The 16,392-nt window shown below is 42.4% G+C and overlaps 2 protein-coding genes across 3 annotated transcripts in view; both read right to left on the minus strand.

Moving 5' to 3' along the window:
- Positions 1-625: 625 nt before the first annotated feature.
- Positions 626-13,294, minus strand: LOC109903722 (proline-rich transmembrane protein 1-like). The gene is made up of 4 exons (XM_020500602.2): positions 12,960-13,294; positions 5,995-6,401; positions 5,105-5,275; positions 626-4,378 (listed from the first exon to the last, which is right to left on the minus strand). The coding sequence occupies exons 1-4, from the start codon at positions 12,973-12,975 to the stop codon at positions 4,202-4,204; spliced, it is 771 nt and encodes a 256-aa protein (XP_020356191.1). The 5' UTR covers positions 12,976-13,294; the 3' UTR covers positions 626-4,201.
- A 454-nt stretch (positions 13,295-13,748) lies between these two features.
- Positions 13,749-16,392, minus strand: part of LOC109903721 (helicase SKI2W-like) — a 32,530-nt gene continuing 29,886 nt past the window's right edge. For both annotated transcript variants that reach the window (XM_031788541.1, XM_031788540.1), the window contains 2 exons: positions 15,419-15,559; positions 13,749-14,381 (listed from right to left, as the gene is read on the minus strand). In XM_031788541.1, coding sequence (XP_031644401.1) covers positions 14,181-14,381; positions 15,419-15,559 — 342 coding nt within the window. In that variant the 3' untranslated portion in view covers positions 13,749-14,180. The remainder of the gene's footprint in view (positions 14,382-15,418; positions 15,560-16,392) is intronic.

The raw sequence follows: 16,392 nt of genomic DNA on the forward strand, positions 1-16,392 counted from the left end.
GCAGAGATGAAGTATTAAGCTCAGGGGGTCAACGTGAATCATTGTTCTTGGCCGGCTGCACGGCTACACAGGAGGTGCATGTGGCACACAGTTTCATTCATTAATCCATGGTTATTAATCAGCCTTGACACAACTGCTGAGGTGATTGGCTCATAAGTATCCGTTACTTGGCATGATGACACAAACACACACAGGGAGAGACACAGCGCTCAGCGGAGGCAGGGCGGTGTAGCGGTACAGAGATGCATGTTGCGACAGTCCAAGTTAAACGATCGCACAGACGCTGGGTCACTATTTGGGAGGCTAAATGACCATCTGTGATCTTGCAGACACAGTCTGGCCTAGTCTCACCACCTCCCTCTCTTCTCTCTGTCTCTGTGTCAGAGGAGGCTGCTGGGAGGAGCTATAGGAGGACGGGCTCAGTGTAATGGCTAGAATGGAATAACGGTAACGGTTTCCATATGTGTGTTTGATACCGTAGAATTTATTCCATCCCAGCCATTGGAATGAGCCCGTCATCCTATAGCCCCTCCCACCAGCTTCCTCTGCTCTCTGTGTCTATCTGGGGATACATGTGCACTCAACCAGTTCGTGTAATATCTATAAGCAATCAATGGGACGTGGAGTATAGAGATGTGTTTTAATGTTTCATGTTGCGGTTCGGCTCTTGCATTATCTACATGGGGAAAAAAGATAGTGAAAATACACATGACATAGGCCTTACACGCTCTTGAGACGGTGCAAAAAGACAAACAGAAATTGCTTGCGCTGTAATAACGGGACTAGAAAGAAATACCATTGAGGCTGCACTTTGATATGTGATTAAGCCCTAGCTATTGAAAGATAGTTCATGTTCCGACAGGGAGAGAAAGAGATACTGTACAAGTGTGGAGGAATCCGGGCCAACTATAAATAGCACTTAAGAGACGTAGGGAGAGGAAAGGCCACAGAGAGAGAAAGAGAGAGAAGAGACAGAGCGAGAGAGAGAGAGATGTAGGTGTACACTTCACTGTTACTCGGTCTTGCTCAACCAAAAGAAAAATCGTATTTTATTCAAACAATTGAATTCATACACAACAAATGCATGTGTAACATCCATGAACAGAAATAGACCCCAAGAGAAGTTCATGTACACTGTGATTCGCCAGCCACTTTGAACACGCCAATCCATTACATTTACATGCTCAGGGAAAAGGTATCAATACCGCAAAGAAGCAGTAGCATTTGCCCAGCCTGTCATCAACAATGACATAGAAAATGCCTTAGAAAACAAATATGTGGGAAGAGCACAGTGTAGATCGAAAAACAACTAGATATGATAGGAGTGGGTCTAAAAAGCACACACACGTTCTATGCCAATACTTCTCTTGTATAGAGGTGAGTAACAGCACTACGAGTCACAATACTGTGCTTACAAGGCTCTCTTAACATATTTCTAGAATGCCATGTTATCAGATTAAGAACATACAGTATTCTCCAAATACAATGTACATAAAAAAATACAGCAGTGATGATCGAATGCAAAGGTGACTACCACGTAACAGAATCATAATAGCCATGGTAATAATACTTTCAGAATTCAACTTCAAACACCCTAATACACTATTCAAATCAGTAATCATGGTCCTTCACAAGAAACAACACATTCTCAACAGTTCTGACTAACTTCATTTTCTTTTAAAAAAAAGCATAGCATTATCATAGAAATTGAAAACAGAAGATAACGGACAAGCAGATTAGAGATATGTTGAGAATTACAGTCCCAATTTTGCAATGGACAGCAGAAAGAGAAACAGAGAGAGAGGGTGCTTGGGGTAATAGAAACAAGTCGAGGAGAGGAGAATGCCACAATGTATATTAGGCATTGCTTTTTTTCCCTCTCTCCTCAGAGACATTCGTTTTCAGAGCCACCATCAGTATTTCTGCTCTACTGATTCCGGCTCAGGTCATTTCAGCTCATACTGTTCCACAACAGCCCACTTGGCTCTCGATAACAAGGGGCGACACACCTTGTAACGTGATAGGCTAGATTAGACACCAAATGTGTTTGACGCAACCCATATTATCAGCTAAGGCCATTAGGGAAAAGGTTAGATGAGAGAATCGTAATAATGGTCCACAATGGCATGCACAACAGAGTTTTTGTCTGTATCCTATAAGTCCTTTGTCTACAACCTTTTTACTCTGAGAAACTATTAACTAAGATAACACTCTTGTATTGCCAATTATGACCCTATTTAATATTTGCAAAACATTATTTGCAAAAGCAGCAATTTCTCAAATGTACACCTCACTAGCCCTCTGTATAATTACATCCCCTTTTTAATATTGAGTCCGTCCAAGCACTTTCAATTAATGTGTTGCTTTTTGTCTTAGTACTGCAATACTTTACTTTATGTCTGTGGCATTAGAACATGGGTCAACCACTTCAATCAGGCAAGTAATTGTTGTTTTAAATGTGTCCATTTCTACAATTCTACCCTTTTCTATTGAAGTGTATAAAAACCTAGTAGAAAGCCATTCTAAGCCTACTGGAAGTGCAAATCACCCCAAACATCATCCAATTTCATCTAGTTTCAAGGTTTGTCGGCTAATATGGGAACAATAAAATATTGATTTCAACTAAAACATAATGGTCGGCAGGTAGCCTAGTGGTTAGAGCGTTGGACTAGTAACCGAAAGGTTGAAAGATTGAATCCCCGAGCTGACAAGGTAAAAATCTGTCGTTCTGCCACCGAACAGGCAGTTAACCCACTGTTCCTAGGCCGTCATTGAAAATAAGAATTTGTTCTTAACAGACTTGCGTAGTTAAATAAAGGTAAAAAAAAAAAATATTAGAAAAAAGTGACATTCTAAAAAGCTATGAAAAAAATATATTATATAAATAAACAAATGAATAAATTATAATACAGATAAATACATACATAAATAAAGTGAACAAGTATTAAACAGTCTTATGCAACAAACAATTTGTCAACAACCATATCAGCCACACAAAAAAAGGCGGGACACTCACACAATACATTCTATGGTGTATCTCTCCATCAACACAACTTTAAATAGAGATGTTATTCATCTCAAAAGAAAAATCTCCACATTTTTGTCATCTTTTTCATAGTTTGATCTCCTAATTAGTCAACTATGTCATGACTTGATTTACTTTCCATTTGATTGTGTGTAAAAAACGAATGGCAATGTTTGTCAGTCTGTTATACTGTAATTTATTCTATCCTTTAAATAAATATAAAATATACTATCACTAGATGGCGCATGTTTCTGAAAATCATAATAAATCAAAAACTATACATGACTAACAAACACAATTAAATAAAAGTATTTATTTTTGAAGTCATTCAAAACAATCTCTTCATAAAATACTAATTTATATAGGGAAGTCATTTCAGTTATGATTTGTGATCTATTTGGCAGTTTGTGATACAGTGTGACCCATGTTTTGGTCTACCTAGGTTCGAGTGGGACCAAAAATGAATAAGTCATTCATAAATAATTCCTAGTTAAAAGGCAATTCCACCACTTTTCAATCTAATTTTCATTATTTCCATTATCATACCAGTGTCTATCTATATATGTGAAAATACTGCGGTTCTATGATCTGTGGTTAAAAAAATAGGAAGAATAGTCCTAAAAAAAAAGAAGCTGTGACATCACAAGCTAGGATTAAAAGTAAACTGCAATGGGTTTCTAGCCAGATGGAGAATATTTTCTTACTCCCCCCATCACTGAGGATCTGATGGTGTTCGAAAATCACTGTTTCAATGTTGTAACTTTTGATGACGTCAGCCGCTGTTTTCACATATGACACTAGTATCGTGCAGGAGATCAATAAAATTAGGTTGAAAAGTGGTGGAATTGCCATTCAATTCTTCTGTGTATGTACTCTGTTTTCCCCCATAAGCGCTATGGAGTACTATTATATCTGAATATAAATTGGTTACAGTGGTAAGTAATACTGGCCCATAATGGGCACCTATTTGTTTTGGCATTTGAATATTAGCTGTGATTGTTTCTCAGCCTGTTAGTAGTCAGTAGGTCAGAACTGTATATACAGTACACAGGGTGCATATATACACATATATACCTCCAATATAACATACCAGTATCAGAGTGTGCATTTCAGTGCCCTTAGTCTTCTATCTCCACCCAAAACTACATATCCCATGATGCCACACTGTGTTATGTATTAGGGTTCCCAGTCGTCGTCATGGTGTTGGGAGGCAATGATGACTACCACGGTGAGGATGGTACACAGAACGATGGAGGCAATGCCCACTGCCAGGCTGATGAAGGAGAAGTTACGCGCCTCGCGGGACGCTATCTCTGCCATCACCATGTCCCCCCTAGCCACCGCCGTACGCACCTGAGGGAGGGAGAGAGAGAGAGAGTCTTTTCCCCCCCTCACAAATATGTTTTTTGGAATGCTTTGTCCATATTTAGAGAATGTATTTCATGCTATTAAAGCAACTTCTGAATTTAGTTGAGAGAGAGAATAAGAGAGCGAGAGAGAGAGAGAGAGAGAGAGAGAGAGAGAGAGAGAGAGAGAGAGAGAGGTGTTGGCAACAGCACATGCACACACAAAAAAGCCACAAAACACAATTTATCAGGCCTTAAATTAATCAAACATACTAATGGTTAAAGCTCTAAAGCTTGCAGGCCTATCTACGCCTTGTTGTCAGCTTAGCTCAACAAAAAAACACATCGGAAGCAAGCCCAAAGTGAAAATCTATTTTAACCTGTGTAAACAATGCTGCAATTACATAATGTAGGCTGTTGCAGAGTGTTGTGCATAATGATCAGGCCAACTAACAAAGCCAGCATATAAACAACGAACATAATACTTTAATACACATAGAGATACAACAAAATACTCAAAGAATCATTCCACTAAAACTGACTGGCTAGCTAACAAACATACTGTGCAGACATATCTACAAATGTTTAAGTTTCATACAACATTTGACCATATTCGATCAGTTTCTAGAAGGAAAGTTTGCCCTGACCCTGATGGTCGTCTTGGTATCCCGTTCCTGGGATGCCAATGTCCATTCTAGTGTTCTCTATGATTATGTGCTAGCCTAATACCAACCTGTACTGCCTTGATGATGGCTATGATTCCTGTTGGCCAGAAGCAGCAAACGGTGGTGAGCACAGCGATTGGCAGGTAGTCGTGAGGCGGGCGCCGTGGCTCCATCAGGGCGATGCCATGGGGCATCTGCATGCCCATCTGGCCCTGGGGCATCCCCTGGTAGGGCTGCCCCTGAGGAGAGAGAGAGAAGGGGGGGGGGAGAGATAAAGAAAGGGGGGGCAAGAGTGAGCAAGAGATACGGGGGGGGGGGGTAGAGAGAGGGAGAGAGAGGACACACAAAGGTATCGTATGACAGTGGCTCCCGGAAGTATTTGTCACCTGGGCTGTATGTACTGTATCAAGCTTCTCAGATTAGGAGTGTTTATCTTGGATCAGGTACCCCCCTGTCCATGTAATCTTATTCATTGTGATCTAGTAGGCAAAACTGATCCAAAACCAGCACTCCTACTGTGAGATGCTTGATCTCTTTATGGCCACTGACCTTGGAAAAGCCTTTTTAATTTCCCTGTACCCCTCAAGAGGAGCAAACCAATGATTTCTTCCTACAGCCTTAATCTAAGAACCAGTGTACATTGGCTATGTGGGTGACTCATTCTCCATTCCATTAAGAAAGGAAATGTCTGCACTACATAATCTATCATGGTGAGGAAGTAAAGGACTGGGGAGCAGTATTATACCTTGTGCGGGCCTTTCCGTTCTTGTATATTGTTGCCCACCCAGCACCGGTTTTCTACAGATTTGGATGAGCATATCATCCTCGTACGCTTTGTTGTCTTTTCGACAAACACAAAATGCTTTGCAATGCAATGACGTATTACATATCATGCATCAATGAAACATTTCTTGTGTTCGAAAGATGACTGCTATTGTCGTTGAAGTCATTGACTCACCGACGCCACGGGGTAGACAGGAACGTAAGCTGTGCAGGGCTGCAGCTGGAGAGGGTATCCTGGTTGAAAGTAACCCACAGGGGCATGTGGGACACCCCCTCCCGGGCCCTGGGTCTGGACTGTGTAGCCCTGTGGGGCCCCTGGGTGTCCGTAGGAGCCATTGTGGAACTGGGTCTCCTGGTAGCCATCGGAGCCAGGGGGCGGGGGTGGAGGGGGGTAGTTGGGCTGGGGGCCACAGCCAGTCTGAGGGGCCATGCTGGGGTGCTGCATGTTGGAGTGTTGCATGTTGGAGTGTTGCATGTTGGAGTGTTGTTGGCCCATGTTAAGTTCCTGGGAGGGGAGGTATGGAGGGGGCTGAATTTGCTGCATGGGTTGGGACATGGCCTGGCGATTGGTGTCCTCCAGACCTGAGAGAGGAAGAGATAGAAATGAATTAGCGAGAAAAAAATGAGAGAGAGAGAGAGAGCGAGAGAAAGGGAGAGAAGAGTAGGCAGAAATGCTATCTAACTTGCAATCACTCACATTTTGGTCTCCGCTTCCGCAATACGAGCACTAGGGTGCAAAGGGTTGGAAACTTTCCGGTAAATTTACGGAATTTTCCCTTAACTTCATGGGAAGTTAAGCCCTGGAATTTGGGGAATTTGGCATAAATTCATCAAACAACTTAGCTTATAACAGTGTACCTTTTTTTGTGGGATACATATAAGGCAATTCTAGGTCTTGTGGAATATTTTGGTTAAACTATCCCCAATTAAATGGAATTGCAACCCTCTGCATGCATAATATTCTTCCATCACATGTGCAGTGCACTCTTCCATCACATGTACAGCTGATTCTCAAGATCTTGCACACTAATGAGATGCTATTAAACCCACACTACTACACTCTCTGAGCCAAGGACTACATGCCTTCTGGTAAGTTTTGATTATAATACTGGGTGGGGTGAATATATTTTATTTGACATACATGATTTTTTTGTTAACTAGTAAATAGTAGCCTACAGCAAAGTGTGTTTAACCTTTTTGGGATAGGGGGCAGCATTTTCACTTTTGGATGAATAGCGTGCCCAGAGTGAACTGCCTCCTACTCTGTCCCAGATGCTAATATATGCATATTATTATTAGTATTGGATAGAAAACTAATAGAAAACCAATAAAAGTTTCTAAAACTGTTTGAATGATGTCTGTGAGTATAACATAACTCATATGGCAGGCAAAAACCTGAGAAAAATCCACCAGGAAGTGGGAAATCTGAGGTTTGTAGTTTTTCAAAGCTTGGCCTACTGAATAAACAGTGTCTATGGAGTCAAGTTGCACTTCCTACGGCTTCCACTTGATGTCAACCGTCTTTAGAAACTTGAATGAGGATTCTACTTTAAAGGAGGGGCTCATGAGACCTGTTTGTCAGTGGTCTAGCAGAGTGTCTCAGGCTCGTGACTCGCGCTCCCGACAGAGTTAGCTCTCGTTCCAGTGATTTTCTTCAGATATAGAAATTCTCTGGTTGGAACATTATTGATGTTTTATGTTAAAAACATCATAAAGATTAATTCCATACATTGTTTGACTTGTTTCTACAACCTATAACGGAACTTTTCTAGTTTTTGTCTGGACGAAGTGCTCGCGCCTCATGAAGATGGATTACTGGGCTGAACACGCTAACAACAAGTGGCTATTTGGACATAAATGATGGACTTTATGGAACAAATCAGTCATGTATTGTCGAACTGGGATTCCTGGGAGTGCCTTCTGATGAAGATCATCAAAGGTAAGTGAATATTTCTAGTGTTATTTCTAACTTCTGTTGACTCCAAAATGGCGGATATTTCTCTGGCTGGATTGGGCTCTGAGCGCCGTTCACAGATTATGCTTTTTCCGTAAAGTTTGAAAGTTTTGAAATCTGACACAGCGGTTGCATTAAGGAGAAGTCTATCTTTAATTCTGTGAATAACAGTTGTATCTTTATCAATGTTTATTATGAGTATTTCTGCAAAATCACCAGATGTTTTGGAATCAAAACATTACTGCACGTAACGCGCCAATGTAAACTGAGATTTTTGGATATAAATATGCACATTATCAAACAAAACATACATGTATTGTGTAACATGAGTGTCATCTGATGAAGATCATCAAAGGTTGGTGATTAATTTTATCTATATTTCTGCTTTTGTGACTCCTATATTTGGCTGGAAAAATGGCTGTGTGGTTTTTTGACTTGGCTATGACCTAACATAATCATATGTTGTGCTTTCGCTGTAAAGCATTTTTTAAATTTTTGTTAATCTACCCACACGATGGGTAGATTAACAAGATCTTTAACTTTCATTTGCTGTATTGGACTTGTTAATGTGTGAAAGTTACAAGGGACAACAGACACTTGGGACAACAGACACATCAGTCTCTACATTGCAGATGAGCTGAAGGCAGTCATCAATGACCTTGGACCACAGAGGGTATTTGCACTGGTGATAGACAATGCTGTGAAACATGAAGGCTGATTGGTCTAAAGTGGAGGAGTCCTACCCTCACATCACACCCATGGGCTGTGCTGCTCATGCATTGAATCTGCTCCTCAATGACATCATTCCTCTGAAAACAATGGAAACACTCTACAAGAGAGCCAAGGAAATGGTTAGGTATGTGAAGGGTCATCAAGTTATAGCAGAAGTCTACCTCATCGAGCAAAGTGAGAAGAATAAGAGCACCACATTGAAGCTGCCCAGCAACACCCGTTGGGGTGGTGTTGTCATCATGTTTGACAGTCTCCTGGAGGGAAAGGAGTCTCTCCAAGAAATGGCCATATCACAGTTTGCCAATATGGACAGGCCCATCAAGAGGATCCTCCTGGATGATGTATTTTGGGAGAGAGTGGTAAGTAGCCTGAAACCTATAGCAGCAGCCATTGTATGAATTGAGTGAGACAATGCCATCCTGTCTAATGTTCAGACTCTGCTTGCAGATGTAAGAGAAGAAATACATCAAAAAGCATGAAGACTTCTGCCTGAAGCCCATACACGCCGCAGTGTACATGTTGGACACCAAGTATGCTGGCAAGAGCATCCTGTCTGGCACATAGATCGACAAGGCCTATGGTGTCATCCCTACCGTGTCTCGCAATCTTGGCCTGGATGAGGGCAAGGTTCTTGGCAGTCTGGCGAAGTACACGTCCAAGCAAGGGCTTTGGGATGGAGATGCAATATGGCAGTGGTGCCAACTTATCTCATCAGCCACCTGAGGCTCTTTCCCCTGTTGCCTCCATCATCCTCCAAATCCCACCAACATCAGTCGCATCAGAGCGCAACTGGTCCTTGTTTGGGAACACACACACCAAAGCACGCAACAGGCTGACCAATACAAGAGTTGAAAAATTGGTGGCCATCCGGGCAAATTTGAGGCTTTTTGAGCCTGACAACGAGCCATCCTCAACAATGTTGGAAAATGACAGTGAAGATGAGGCCTCAGAGTCTGATGTTCAAGAGGTGGACATTGAGGAGGTCCAGGGACAAGACATGAAAGCCTGAGAGGAAGACAACCAAAGCTTTAGTTTCTAGACTACTGTTTTACAGATGTATGTTGAAAAGGTTTTTGGGAGATGCAATGGATCATTGGAGATCATTCAATATTGCCTTTATTTTGTTGTTCAGTGAAATCATCCCATGTGAAGAGTCAGCTAATTTAATTAAAGTTCAATTTGTAACAAAATTATTTTTTTCTTTCTATTGGAAGGATTTAATCATTTGCAATTATGTCTACTTATGATAAGGTAAAAGGTTTATGTTTCTTTCTCTATATGACATGGTAAATATATCCAATGCAAAAACTAATCTACATTTAAATGGTATTAATATTCATTTGCATATATTTCCGTTAATTCCCATTTATTCCCACGGAATGTTTCCACCTCTGAATATTCCCCAAAATGTGCAACACTAACGAGCACTATAGTATTTTCCCTTCCGGTATGTTAACCACACAGACATGTATATCGTGGGAAAATGTTGAATACATTTCACGCAGAGAGAAACAAAAATACCCACGTTCACACAGTAGCCAGGTTCACTTTGTACAATACAGTAATTCACAGCATGCTGACTAGCTTATTCAGCAGTTGATGAGGCAGACAGAGAGAGAGAGAGAGAGAGAGAGAGAGAGAGAGAGAGAGAGAGATGGGGAGGGAGAGAGAGAGAGAGAGAGAGAGAGAGAGAGAGAGAGAGAGAGAGAGAGAGAGGTGGGGAGGGAGTGAGTGGTGAGAGATGAGTTGTGCCTGGGGATACACACAGGCATCACATAACCCACACACACTGTCACCACTGCGAGAGTAAGACCACTCAGACACAGAAGAAGAGGGATGGGATGCTGACACAGAAGGAGGGACACCTGTTAAAGGGCACATGGCACTCAACAGGGGCTGAATGCAAAACAGAGAAATCTGATTAATAGGATGAGATGGGAGACAGTAAAACAGGTGAAAGATAAAGGACAACAGTCAAGAAAAAAAGGGGAATAGTGGATGAATGGGAGACATGGCCAGTTCAAAATCAGATCCAAATTAATAATAAGCACTAATGTATACTTTCATTGGCTGTTTAAATTAATGGCCCATTCACAACTAAACCATACTGTATACCAAATAGACCATCAAGTACAGTATAGGCCTACATGAAACCCAGTAGTCTAATGGTGAACTAAAACCAAAGAACATATATAGTTTGATCATTCCAAATGTCTTATGTTGTATACTGAGCAAAAATATAAATGCAACATGTAAAGTGAGCTGAAATAAAAGATCCCAGAAAAGTTCCGTATGCACAAAAAGCTTATTTCTCTCAAATTTTGTGCACAAATTTGTTTACATCCCTGTTAGTGAAAATTCATCCTTTGCCAAGATAATCAATCCACCTGACTGGTGTGGCATTTTAAAAAGTTGATTAAACAGCATGATCATTACACAGGTGCACCTTCAATAAAAGGCCACTCTACAATGTGCAGTTTTGTCACACAACACAATCCCACAGTCACAAGTTGAGATAGCATGCAATTGAAATGCTGACTACAGGAATGTCCACCAGAGCTGTTGACAGAGAATTTACTGTTTATTTCTCTACCATAAGCCTACTCCAAAGTCGTTAGCCCAGGACCTCCACACCCGGCTTCTTTACCTGCGGCATCATCTGAGACCAGCCACCCGGACAGCTGATGAAACTGTGGGTTTGCAAAAACGGTGGGTTTGTACAACCGAAAGGATTTCTGCACAAACTGTCAGAAACCGTCTCTGGGAAGCTCATTTGAGTGCTCGTCATCCTCACCAGGGTCTTGACCTGACTGCAGTTTGGCGTTGTAACCGACTTCAGTGGGCAAATGCTCACCTTCGATGGCCACTGGCCCACTGGAGAAGTGTGCTCTTTACAGATGAATCCCGGTTTCAACTGACTGCTGATGTCAATGTTGTGAACAGAGTGCCCCTTGGTGGCGGTGGGGTTACGATATGGCAGGTATAATCTACGGACAATGAAACACAATTGCATTTTGAATGCACAGGGATACCATGACGAGATCCTGAAGCCCATTGTCGTGTCATTCATCTGCCGCCATCCCCTCATGTTTCAGCGTTATATTGCATGGCCCCATGTCGCAAGGATCTGTAAATAATTCCTGGAAGCTGAAAATGTCCCAGTTCTTCCATGGCCTGCATGCATGTCAGCCATGAGCATGTTTGGGATGTTCTGGATTGACGTGTACGACAGCGTGTCCCAGTTCCTGCCAATATCCAGCAACTTCACACAGCCATTGAAGAGGAGTGGGACAACATTCCACAGGCCACAATCAACAGCCTGATCAACTCTATGAGAAGGAGATGTGTTACGCTGCATGAGGGAAATGGTGGTCACAACAGATACTGACTGGTTATCTGATCCATGCCCCTACTTTAAAAGAAAAAGCTATCTGTGACCAACAGATGCACATCTGTATTCCCAGTCATGTGCAATCCATAGATAAGCATTATGAATTTATTTCAATTGACTGATTTCCTTATATGAACTGAAACTCAGAAAAATCTTTGAAATTGTCATTTATATTTTTGTTCAGTGTAGATCTATAGGCAAATCATGATAGGTCTCCTTTGGGTATGTTTATAATTAAGGGCAATCGGCCTGTCTCTATCTGTTGCCATATCTCCAGTGAAAAATACCTTTAATTTGGCATGTTTAATCATCCATAATGGATTACATTATTCTGTCTATTCTGATACATAAAACTAAACCTCAGAGGTGTGTTTGTGTGTCTGGCGCGTGACAGGCTATATAACCTATGCACTTCATTCATTTGAGTGCCATGAACATGCACTGTAGGCCTCTCTATAGGGGGAGGCATCTCACTCAGTGACATGGCGCCTACCTTGGTAACCTCCTAGGTTACAGTGAATCCAGGGAAGTTAAAAGGGACAAATGAAGCAAATTATTGTCGTGCATTTTTTTATGTGAACATCACGCACGCGCACACACACCCTGATACACTGTACACACGCACATCTGTCCGCACGCAGGGAAACTGCCACACGCACGCACGCACGCGCGCAAAACGTTACTTCATTGTCGTCATTTAAATAAATGTGCATGCATAGGTGATGAAATAGAGAGATCAGCCTATTTGGGGGGTGGACAGTGTACTACAGATGCAGTGCATGCAGATAAGTAGGATGAGTTTGTCGGAGATGTTGACATGGGGAGCTGAAAATGTAGAAGATGGAAACAGATATATCGTGCGTCACCATGTAGCCAATTGTTACAGTAATCCACCTCCAAAATCACCAAAACAGCACCCTATAGCCAAACAATTATCCGAAATATACACATTTATCCCAATGCAATGGAGAGAATAGACAGCGGAGGAGTGGAAGAATTGGCTCAATTATCAATTACAGTGGTGACATAAAAGACGCAACAGAACCAGAGAATAAAAGCTTACCGTGTTTTTCCGACATTTCGTGCAGTCAGAATAAAACTCCGCTCCAAACAATTTAATGTAAATATTCTTATTTCTGCAATACGACTTCTGGTAAATCCTCTTAGGGAAATATGAAATTATTGAGACTTCAATTTCCAGCTAATATTTTTTTTTATCTCCACATCCGTGGCCTATAATAAAGGTATTACTGGATAACTTTATTCTGTTAACGGCCAATTGGATTACCGGATTATAATGACCAATTGGGAAAGCAATGTCCAGTTTATTCACACTCTCTGTAGCTGGTACGTCCACCGTAATAGAGGAAAGTGGGTTTCTCCAATGCATCTCTAGTTACATTGAATTAATCAGACACACAGCTATCGTTGTCTTAAAGAGACAGTCGAGACTGGGAAATACATATGCCACTGAGATGGAAAACCCGAAACAAACCTACTTTGGGGGCGACCCGATATTGGATTTGAATGCTATGCTAAAACCCTTTCACTCTTTATCCTCGTGGATGCTGGAGAATCATCTTGCTGTCATGACATGGAACGCTTTTGCTGGACATGGGCATGACTCTAGAACTGATGCTAATTTTGATCAGGGTTAGATGACTGTAGATGACATTTATATGATTATGTTTTACTGTATTTTATCTAATAGGATATGCACCGATTGTTGTTCCTACAGTACACAGCAAGAGCAGTAGTTCACAGTGTCATCATTTAAACCAATGGTAGACTCATGCATAGACACTGAGACATCACAGAAGACCTTGGGGGGACAAAATAACCAGTCAATTGGTACAGTCTGCAGTTGATTTTATTACTGTGCAATACATCACAAACCATTTAATTCATATCATTGCTACTTTGGTCTGATTTGTTTAAAGCGCATTCCCTTTCCATGTCCAGGAATCTCATCAGGACTCATGTAAACAATAGTATGTCCATACATACTCACCTCACTGCCTCACACACACTCACCCTCTCTTTCACCATAAGCACACACACTGACTGAGCTTGGGACTTGGCTAAGGCACCTTGGCACTCTCTCACCTATACAGGATAGACACCCCACTCTCTCACCTATACCATAACACACACCGACTCTCTCTCTCTTACTCTCCACTCCCTCCTTTCTTTCTTCCCTCGCTCCACTGGCACACTTTCACCTCCAGTACTACACAAACACTATCTACACCCTCACTCTCCTTCCTTCTCTCCCCACCCTATCTCAGTGTGTGTAGAGCGAGGCAGTGAACACGATGTCTCTGCGGATGGCCAGGGAGGCCTTCTCCATCTTGCTGCCCAGGACAGAGTCTCCCACGATGCGGGCTGCCTGGCGCACCTCCTTCAGCACCTCGTCTAGTCTCTGGACGCAGCGCACCACCGTGCCCTCCTGGACGTCTGTTAACTGGGCAATCTCTGCAAATGGCTGGGACAGGAAATAGGAGAGGGAACAGCCGTTTGTATAGACAGAGTGAGTTCAGTACAGGACTGTTGCCTTCTTGATGTCCCCTGTAAAAGAGACTGTGTCTCAATGAGACGTTCCTGATGAAATAAAAGGTTAAATTATATAAAGTACAGGCTGGGACAGGAAGTAAGGATATCAGTTCGTTTCAACTTTAGATACAGTATAACATGTGTCCCCATACATTTTTGGCCCGCGACCCCATTTAAAAAGAAAAAAAGAAAATAAATCCCAGACCCCACCATGTTAAAAAAAAGTGATGTAACCAACAGTCAATGTTCACTTTTTCAAATGGGGCTATGACAGCGTATTACAAATCAGTCTGACAGTACTTTTGACAGTATTTCTATCTGAAGGAAGTATGGTTTGAAGTGACTGAACTGCATCAGAAACTTACTGGGAAATTCAGAAGGTCATCAGGCAATAATTTTGCATGATCTTCTAGGTAGAAAATAACATAAGCATTGATTATGTTATTTCCCCCCCAGTCTGATTTCGTGCCTGGTCTTCTAACGAGGCTAGTGGGCAGAGTAGAGGTAAACAGAAGACACATTCCTGAGAGTCTTATCTTTCAGTGATAGTGTCGTGATATTTTGTTGCTTAAACCGTTCAAAAGATAGTCACATTTTGCAGGAAGAAAACAGAAACCGCTCTGTTTATTACAACCTCTTCTAGTGGCTACCGGAGGTTACTGACATTAATCCCGGGTTCTATGAACCAAGCGCAATTTTTTCTCGCGAGTTCTCTCTCGCGACCCCACACGTGGTCACCACCCCTAGTTTGAGAAAAGCTGCAGTATAGTTTAGTACAGTGCTTTCACAACTTTGAGGGGCCAGTTTCCACGAACCAGCCTAAGCCTAGTTCTGGAGTACAAAGCACTTGAACATGAAAAAAAAATAAAAAGTGTTTATTCTGTGTGCGGGAAAGTGTTCACGAGTGTCTTGACTGAAACAAGGTCAATCAAGAAGTGCAGCATTTCAGAGATCGCGTACGCCGCTCACCATGCCTCTGGCCCAGCAGTAGGCCACCTCGGTCAGGCCAAACTTGAACTGGCCCACATATTCTTCCGCTGTCTGGGTTATCCCACAGTCCCTCTGCAGCTCCCCAATACGCTGGGCCACCGCCAGCACTCTCTCAATACCCTGTGGGAGAGAGGAAAGGAGAGCGGGAGGGAGGGAGGGAGGGTAGGAGAGCGGGAGGGTAGGAGAGCGGGAGGGAGGGAGGGCGGAAAGGAGAGCGGTAGGGAGGGAGGGAGGAAAGGAGAGCGGTAGGGAGGAAGGGAGGAAAGGAGGGAGGAAAGGAGAGAGAGATGGGGCAAAAGAAGAAAGTAATGGACAGGGGAGGGGACACAGGCAGAGTGGGGTAATGTAAAGAGAAGGGCAAAGAGAAAGCGAGAGAGAGAGAGAGAAATGATGTGGTAGTAATGAAAGGGTGACGGAAGAATGTGGGGTAATACAAGGAAAGAGAAGAGTCCAGATTGAGAAAGAGAGCAGGGACAGACACAAAATGCAGACACACAGATTAGTCATACAGGGAGCACTTAAACACAACACTTCCCAATCACATCTACCCTACTTTGCCCACTCCAACCTCAGCCTCCTCTCTGTTAAAGGGATGTTACGGTACTTGTGTATACTTTTTAGCCAGTAGTTTGTAGCGCTCACGAGCCAAAAGTGGTCCCGAAACATGGCACTGTCACATATGTGCAGATAAGTGCTCTCTTCTCTCTCTGCTGTTTGACCGTCTCGCTAGCTGTCACTCATATAGTGAGGGGCTGAAGCTCATTGGTTGAACTCGAATTGCTTGGGGGCTGGCCCACGTGGGGGAAAATGTAGGGAAATTGGGGCAGCACAGTTTCCAGAAAGTCTAGGAATTTCGTGGCTAATTGAGGTAAGACAGTCATTATACGCATAGATTATGCATGTATGAACTACACATTGACACATCCAACTCAAAGCGGGATTTTAAAAAACGT

The sequence above is a fragment of the Oncorhynchus kisutch genome, linkage group LG14 (genome assembly GCF_002021735.2).
Source record: "Oncorhynchus kisutch isolate 150728-3 linkage group LG14, Okis_V2, whole genome shotgun sequence".
NCBI lineage: Eukaryota > Metazoa > Chordata > Actinopteri > Salmoniformes > Salmonidae > Oncorhynchus > Oncorhynchus kisutch.

Bases quoted from the DNA above. Each gene is read 5' to 3' on its own strand.
- LOC109903722 (XM_020500602.2), bottom strand. The intron at 5,276-5,994 runs GTGAGTCAATGA...CTCTCTCCTCAG, and splicing joins CTGTCTACCCCGTGGCGTCG to GGGCAGCCCTACCAGGGGAT. The intron at 4,379-5,104 runs GTTGGTATTAGG...TCCCTCCCTCAG, and splicing joins CCATCATCAAGGCAGTACAG to GTGCGTACGGCGGTGGCTAG.